Source organism: Drosophila yakuba, chromosome X, assembly GCF_016746365.2.
Source record: "Drosophila yakuba strain Tai18E2 chromosome X, Prin_Dyak_Tai18E2_2.1, whole genome shotgun sequence".
NCBI classification, from domain to species: Eukaryota; Metazoa; Arthropoda; class Insecta; order Diptera; family Drosophilidae; genus Drosophila; species Drosophila yakuba.
Window position 1 is genome coordinate 5931288 of NC_052526.2, and position 8563 is coordinate 5939850.

An 8563-nucleotide genomic window follows, 5' to 3' on the forward strand; every position below is an offset into this window, starting at 1 on the left:
ATTTAACCATAAATGCGAGAATGGTATAGGGTCAATGTTGCAATGTTGTGCCACTGTTACTGTTGCTCCTACTGCTGTGAGCTCTTATAAGTCGCTAGTCCTACACCGTAGTAACAAACATCTAATTCGCTTAGGCTGTTTAAAATTGGATCAACATACCCTAGGAATTTGGATCCTTCGAGGTTTGAAGGTACGAGTTTGAAGGGGGGGATGAATCTATACTTACTGCATGTTTTGACGCCGCCCAGCACCAAACTCGGCGACTGTTTGTTGCCCTCGGCGAAGGAGGAAGTTCTTGGACGACCACTCATCGTAACGCCTGTGATGCCTCTGCTGCTCGGCTGCTGCTGCTTTGCTCCTTGGTGGTGCTCCTTGTTTGGACTTAACCCCTTTCGTTTGCGCCTGGCTTCTGCTTGGTTCTGAATTGATTAAGTCAACTAATTAGTAGCTGGCTGGCTTCGATTGGCGTTTGCTCGTGGCCGTGGTCGTGGTGTTGTTGGTTTGCTGCGTTTTCGGTTTTTATTGCCACTACAAAAAAACGAGTATGTCAAAAAAACCACGTTTTACAGCTTCTTCTTCGGCTGCTGCGTTTTTTTACTGCACTGCAAGGCCATTGGCATGCAGCAGTGTTGTTTGAGTATTTTTGCAATGAAATCAACTTTAGTTCTGTATTTCCGGTTTTCTTTTCAAGCACACAAACTCGTCAACGGCTCAGCAATTATAACTGTAACTGTTCATTGGCTGCAATTATTCAAATTATTATTTAATTAGCAAGATATTCCATACAATGCTTCAAAAAAACAAAAAAAAAAATATATATATATATATATCACTCAACAAAATCTTATTGCAAATAATTCAAATTCTTAATTTATTCGGATGGGTTATTAGGTTAATTATCCTGATCTTTCGCGTTTTCCGTTTAGTTTTCGAATGTTTTTGGTGGGGGGGTTTTTGTTGTTGTATTTTACCGATTCATTCACACACACACATATGCATTTCGGTCGAATTCGCGGTTTTTCGTTTAATTTTGTTTGACTTTCTCATAGTTGCACAACAGCTTTTGTTCTTTTGTTTATTTTAAGTTTATTTTGTATGTTGTTTTTAAATACACAAAGTTCTCAGTCCACTTGAAGTCGGAAAATCCGCTCCTTTTCCCATTGGCAGCTCTTCAACGAGGTGCGAGAAAGAGACGGCCGTCACTGCAGTCTGAAACAAAAGAAAGAGAAATTGGCAGTTAGTTGTGTTGTAAATTGCAAGCAAATCGGTGAGGCAAAGTGGCTAACTAACAAATAGCACCCACCCCACCCCACCCCTCCCCCTTCCACACGGTGTCAACAAAATAAATTGCCCCGTAATTTGCAAACAGATGTTAATCAAAGCTGTAACAGCCGGCTGGCCAGAAGAAAAGCAAGAAAACTTCTGAAAGCCAAGCAGCAAACTGGGCTCCCTTTGGGGTTGCCTTAGTCAGATGGGAATGGGGATGGGGAGGGCAAAGGTTAGGGCGTGGCCGCCACTGATTGACCCACTTGGAGTGACCTGGCCACTGCCCCGCAGAAACTCACAAACTGCAATCTGAACTGATCTGATTGAAAACTCTGCTCTATTTAAGCAGGTCCATGCCAACAAGTGGCATACGCTTTTCCACTGCAATTCCCCAAATGGGTTTCCCTAATGTAATCCTGTCGCACGAATAGGCCACGCTAGTAGGGTATGGTATGGTATGGAATATAGCTGCAGGTCTGAGCAGCCCAAATCCAATAGCACACCACACCTCCCCTCCCCGCTCCCTCGAGACCTTCGACAAAGTGTCCTGCAACTGGGGAAAAAGGACGAGGGAGAGGGAGAGACGGAGAGAGAAAGAGACTGCCCGCCTGACAATGACACCATTTAATTTGAAATAGATCAACGGCAAGGGCGGCGTAGAGGAACGGGGTTGGGAGTCGGTGGCGGTAGGGGGTGGGGGGTGGTGGAGAGACTCCAATTTATGACTTTCCACCACGCGAGCGAGCAAACTGCATGCAATAAATTCAAGTACAACAAAGGACAGCAAAAGTAAGTAGACTTCGGGGCAGCCAAAGGAGGGATTCTTCTGTGTGAGGATGAAAATGAGTTTTCTAATCGCTTTCCAATGGAAATGGAAAATAGTTACCTTATGGCCCGCAAAGGTCGTCGTTAAAAATCCAAGTGGCCCGCTGCAAAGGGCATAAATAATAGGCCCAAAGTGTAAATAGCAGGAGCCCAATTGCAGGGCGGGGAGGTTGGCTATGGAAAGGGGTCAAAGTGCGGCGCAGAGAGAGAAGGAGAGAGAGAGGGAAGTGGAGAGCGTGGCGACACACCGACGATGACTGTGACGATGACAACGAGGACGCTTCGTAGGTTTCATTTTCGTGGCTGTCGTCATGCGACTGCCGCGCCATTTGACCCACAAAACAAAACGCCGCAGCGTCGAAGAGGTTCTCCAATTTCCCCCCTACCCCTCCCTTCCACCGTGCTCCACCAGCCACCGCAGGCTTTTCACATTTGTGTGAGTCGCAATCTCATTTCCATTCATTCAATTAGCTCATTCGACTGACTTGGCCAAAATCGTAGCAAACAGTTAGTTAGTCGCGCCAGAGGGGGGCGAAGGTCACTTGGATCTGACCCCTGCGAATTGCGTGTTCGGCCTAAGTCAATTCGCGTAATTAATGCTGAACCAAAAAGGGCTGAGGGTGCACAAACATGAAACATCTTTAATAAGCCCAATAAAACGAACACCAAATGTGCAGCTGATGATGAGCGGCATACAAGCGCAAAGTGCCAGTGCTTCTGGGCCATGTAAATATCAAAGGAATTATAGCGTCATCGCCATCGCCATCTGTATTTCACTCAATGATGCTAAATTATCGATCCGAGGGGTCAGAGGGCAGAGGAGGACCCTTTTGTGAGCACTGCGGCTGCCTGGCAACCCAAAAAAGATGACTAAAATGTACGGAAAGTAAGGAAAACAGAAAAATCAATGCACACCCGAGAGGGGTGTCATGTTTGCGGGTGTGTGTGTGTGCCTGTGTGTCTGTTGTTGTGTGTGTTTGTGGCCGCACTCTAGAAAGTATGCTATGGCATTCTGGCAGCAAACACTTCTGCACCACCCACACACCCCCCAAACACCACCCACCGCCTACAAAAGCGAATCCATCAAGGTTAAAGCGTCAAGGCAAACATTTTGGCAGCACCAGAAGACGGACGACAAAGGGGTGGGTGGGGGTGTTGAATGCGGGGGCGGAATGGCGCAGTGAGATGTGAGCTGGTGACGAAGGCCATCTCTTCTTCGAATGTTTCACTTTTCTCATGTTAATCTGGCGACTAAATCAGCACATCAAATTAATATGCTACAGCTCTGCAGCTCAACATCTCTGATGATATTAAATTGCCACAAATTGTGTAGAATTTTTCTGGCAGTGCTTTGCATGGATGTTTTTCGACCGGATTCGATTTCCCAAAGCCATTTAACTATATTGGCAGTTCAATAACTGCCTTGATGTCCCTTAATTGAATTTGAAATGAAGCTCTGCGTGCAGACGACTTTTCCTTACCCTTTTCGCAACGATCTGTGTTTTTTATTTTCGCCTGCATTCGTGAGTTTCGCAGAAAGAAAGTGCCGCCGCCGATGGCGATTATTTTTGGCAAAAGGGGCGGGGTTCGCTGGGTCCAAACGCCTTCGCGCAAAAGTCGCAAACGCGTCATAATTTTCCCGCTGCCTACCGCTTATCCCCGCGCCTTATCTTTTCTCCTTTAGCCATTCGCCTTTTCATTTTCCTTTTCATTTGCTGATTGCCGGCTATTTTCGCGTGCTTTTCACACGTATTTTTAGTTGATTTTATTTATTGATACACGCGCCACACACAACCAAAGAAACGTTCGAATCGAGCGTATAAATTGCCATTGGTGGTTTCTTTCCATTTTCCCCCAGTTGGTTTTTCACATTTTTTAGCCACCCAAATATGCAGGTTAAGTTATTGTTCTTCCGTTCAAAGGGGAAACCCCATTTTTAGAACACGCAAAATCGATTTTCTTTCACTTATTTAGTTTGAAAGTGAATAAATATGCTCTCACATTTGAAGGGAATATTTAATTGGCTTGTTTGTGTGACTAGCACTTGTTTCTGAGCACTTTCAAACTATATATGTAAGTACTTATTTCAAGAAACTTGTGTGCCCTGTGGGAACTGACCACTTCAAGCATACATAGTTGTTAAAGAGTATTTCTAGTTCGTCTATCCAATGAACAACTGATCGACTGACTGACTGATCTACCCATTCGCATTTGTAATACCTGTCGGCTCAATTATGCTATAGTCATTTCTATATATTGCCTCCCTTTAGCCAGTATCAATGGCAGAACCCAGAACCGAGTAACAATATCAAGTAATGATATACACATTGTACTTTCATATATATGGAATCGGGCAACAAAGAACCCAATCATAATCTTATCGTTTCAACGCAACAGTGTACATATGTGTCTGTGTGGGGAGTTTAAAATCTTTTCCCTATTTTGCACTTCATTCCATTGTTTCGAAATAATTTGAAAACAATAACAAGAACAATAAGACACTTCCAGTTCGATGGTATCAGCAGACAGCGAAAAGTGCTAATAGATTACTCTAAGGGGGATTTTTTTATTAGGGTTTTAGCCTTTTGCTTTTAACACCTTTAAGTGAACTGAAAGTCCTGCTTATGGAGTAAATATTCCGCTACGCAACTTACGTCCTTTGCAGTTGTGGAGACACATTTTCAATGACGTAGTAGCAAAAGCATAACGCACTCAAAGAAAAATAAAAAGAACAGGGGTTTTCCACTTCCAAGTATTCGGCTGCCGGCTAAATGAAACGGAGAAAATGCAGCACCCACGCACACACACACTTGCACACGCTTGGGAGAGCAATGCACGTGACACACACACACACACACACGCAATTACGTAATGCTAATCAGCTGATTTTTACCACTTTAAACCAGTTTCTGCAACTAAAATAAGTATTTGAAAGTAAAGTAAGTCAAACCGCTCGGCTGGGAAGCGAGCATAATTGTGAAAAGCGTGGAAAACGGCGGCGCGAAAATTTGCATTGATTTTGAGCCCGCTGCTGGCAGAACTCTACTGACGAACCACACGGGAAAGGCAGAGGAAAACTGAGAGAGAGTCCGGGGAAAATGCCCAGAAATGCCTGGCAAAGAGAGAGCGAGAGAAATACAGAGAGAGAGCAGTTACAGGAGCGCAGCAAGGACGTCGCCGTCGCAGGCGAAGTCGACCGCGCAGCGACTGAGACGCTACGCAACTAGTGCTGCTGCCACGCCGCTTTACAACACTGCCTGTCAAAGCCACAATCCCACTGCAATCGATAACCGACTGCAAAATTATGTCAGCCCTGCCTCCTTCGCGCCAAAAAGCTCAGTGTCCACTATTGCAGAAATAAGTAACTTTTGCCAAGCACTAGCTGCTTTGGCTCATCTAAATCCTGTAGCTGCGTTTTTATGGCAAGCAGTGGGTAAAAATGACCGCAAAACCAACACCAAATACAGGTTAATAAGCACATCAAATTAATATTCTGCTCGCGCTTTCGATTCTAATCGTTTTAATCAAAAACGATCATTTCGATGGGAAGGCAACATTTAATAGTGCCTGCATTTTAAGTGACAGTATGATGTTCTAACTCTCCAAGCGGCCAGTTGAGTTGTTTCCAAAAAGAAGACGATGACTAATGGAATAATCGATAAGACGTTTGTGCCGCGTGCATACTGTGTACAAAGTATCGGAATGTCACGCGCAGGCGAAGGACATCGTCACGTACAGACACACGCACACACAGTGCCACATTGCACAAGTGTTGCCACCGCAACACAAGGTCTGTGTGGGGGTGTGTGGCAGGGAAACAGCTGGGCCACGAAAAAGTGCGACTTGAAAAGTCTTTCATTTGTCGCTCCGTGTGTTTGTTGCCCTGCACTTTTCCGCAATCGTGTTTCGCTCACGTGGGAGGAGTTTAGTTGCCAGGCGAGAGTGGGGCACGTGGACAGGAAGTTGACAACTCTGGCATGGATGTGCACGAGTGTGCGTGCCCCTGCAAGGTTCGTGGGCGTTGGTGTGCATGTGCCTTTGCCTGGGCGCTGTCGAGAGGGGGGACGGAGGTGGGAGTGGGCGGATCTCGTGCCCTCGCATAGCGTGCAGCGTGTCTCTCTCTCGCTCTATCTCTCATACGTGCTGCCTCTCTCTCGTTCTAGGCCCACCCTTGCACCGTGCAGCCTGACATTTATTGCGAAGGCATTTTTTCCTACAGCGAAACCTCAAAAACACTGCGCCACAAAACGGGCTAATAATAATAGTGCTCACTATTAAGTAGATCAGGAATAAAATGAATTGATTGTCAAATTGGCTATCCAGAATGTAATTGACACCAGGAGCAAAGAAGTAATTGATATTTTACACTTGTTTTGTGAACTGCAAAGTGTGACCTTTGCCGAATGTTGACTGTCTTTTGGAAGACGGTCAAGAAAATAGAGCGAACAATAGACCAGATCGCACATCTCACGCATGTGTGTTTCGGTGTTTCGCTGTTTACTTGCTTTCGTCATTTTCAATGTCACTTGCAATGCAAACGTTGCACTTTGCAGTCAAAATAATGATATGCGATCCGAGCCCACAACAATCAACAAAAACAACAACAAGAAGTAGAAGAAGAGGAGGCAACGTCACACACAAAGAGTTTTCGCACCAATTTCGCCTTATTTAATTTAAATTCCTTTGACCGGCAGGCAGGGCAGACTGCTAATTTCATGGAAACGTCGCCATAGACGCTATAGACGCCGCGACTCTCGGGCACAGTGCGTCGTGTCAGAAACAAACACAGTGGGGACACTGTCAGATGCACTGCGCAATGTGTAAGTCACTCCACTCGGCCGCATGCCACATGTCGCATGCAGCATGTCAACTGTCAGTGACATGTCTAGTATAGCAGGATTAAAGATAGAATATTAACTGATATGTGGGGAAAACGTGTTGCTACGTGCATATCTTTCACTGCTCAATCAATTATCGTTCGGATGAGTAATGTCACACCGATCCACCGACAAACCACTTGACGCACTTATATTGCACAGATCTCTCGCAGTGCATAAGCTACCCACCCTTTCCTTATCACTGTGCGGATATAGGGGATATATTCGCACAGTGATAAGGGAAGGGGACGTGTTGTCAGTCTTCAGTTGCTAATAAAGCATATGTACTATAATGTACTCCAAGCTAATCTATCAAACAACTAAATGTTTTAATGTGGGTAATTTCATGTAGAACTGTCCACTGTCGGGGCCATACTGTAGCTATACTTATTTGCCCTAGTATTACGGACTTTTAACGTTTTTAGAAACAAAACTATGTGAAAATGGGGAATGGGGACGGTTTACTTGTGGTCCACTTACTTGCAATTCTGTTCCACTGTGCGCTGGCTGCGCAGTCGACGTCGACGCAGGCGTAGAGGCGCAGTTTGGCTGCAGTTTTGTTCGTTTTCGTTTCGATTCGTTTTTCGCGTGTGTGTTTGTTTGCTTTCTGCAACAATTTCTTTATTTACTTTCTTGTTACTTTGGTTTCATTTGTTATTTTATTTCAATTCGCTGGCTTGCAACACTCGAAAAAAAATTTATTAGATTATTGAAGCACGCACACCCACACACACAGGCACACATACCCGCGCAGAGAGACACGCGACACTCACACACACACGTACACTTGTTCACCACAGCGGAGGTTCTGGGCAGAGACGCTGGCAGCGACGCCGGCAGCGGGTGTGCTTGTGTAACGCAATTTCCTCGCCTTTTGGTGTGTGCGTGTGTGCAATGTACTACAAAAAATAAATCGCAATTTTCCAGTATTCATTTCTCTAGAATTTCCACCATTTCCTCAGCAAATCAAACGCACACACAACAAAAAAAAGAACACGCATGGGGTGAAAAAAAAAATAGGAACGGAACGCACGCTCACATACATACACACACACACACTCGCACACTCACACGCAGGCACACGTCGAGAGAGCGGTGCTCATGGGCACTTATTTCGAAAAATTATTAATATTATGTTCGCCTTTTGTGTTTTTGCGCTTTCATGTATACGTTTCTCTTGGCTTCTTCGCTTTTCGTGACATTTTCATGCGTTTCATTTTTCGACTGCTTTCTTTTACTCAACACACACACAAACACGCTCTGCTGCTTTTTTTCGTCTTTTGCTACACCTTGCTTCCGTATATATGTATATATATATATGTACCTTTCACACTCGCTTCGCACAAAAAAAAGTGTGGGGCGAAAATTAGGACAGCTCCCGTTTGCTGGGGTCACTTGTTCGTTACTTTTTGGCACTATTTAGTAGCTGCGTGTTTCGCCAAATTGCTTCTATTTTACTTTTCGAGTTTTTTACTTACAACAAAAGATCTGTATATTTTTTTAGTCCGACTTTAAAGTGTGACCGTGCGGAGGAATCGCAAAAAACTACCGAACAGATATAAGCGCGATACGGTCACAAATACCAGAAATGGCAT

General features: G+C 44.8%; 1 protein-coding gene and 1 long non-coding RNA gene across 8 annotated transcripts in view; one reads left to right on the forward strand and one right to left on the reverse strand.

The window, feature by feature from the left end:
- Window positions 1-8541, reverse strand: part of LOC6524383 (protein kinase shaggy) — a 46192-nt gene extending 37651 nt beyond the window's left edge. The window contains exons 1-3 of one of the 6 annotated variants that reach the window (XM_039377664.2): window positions 7449-7581; window positions 972-1209; window positions 227-741 (exon numbers count right to left, since the gene is read on the reverse strand). In XM_039377664.2, coding sequence (XP_039233598.1) covers window positions 227-311 — 85 coding nt within the window. In that variant the 5' untranslated portion in view covers window positions 312-741; window positions 972-1209; window positions 7449-7581. Of the gene's footprint in view, window positions 1-226; window positions 742-971; window positions 1210-4984; window positions 5109-7448; window positions 7582-8292 lie in introns of those variants that run through there. The other 5 variants (XM_039377666.2, XM_039377665.2, XM_039377663.2 and 2 more) reach the window with 5 other exon arrangements.
- LOC120322406 lies at window positions 5173-7285 on the forward strand. Of its 2 annotated transcripts, XR_005562203.1 has the most exons (3): window positions 5173-6101; window positions 6255-6441; window positions 6786-7285. It is a non-coding gene; the product is annotated as an uncharacterized LOC120322406 (long non-coding RNA). The 2 variants fall into 2 exon arrangements; XR_005562202.1 differs by having other exon boundaries at window positions 6255-7285.
- Window positions 8542-8563: the final 22 nt, after the last annotated feature.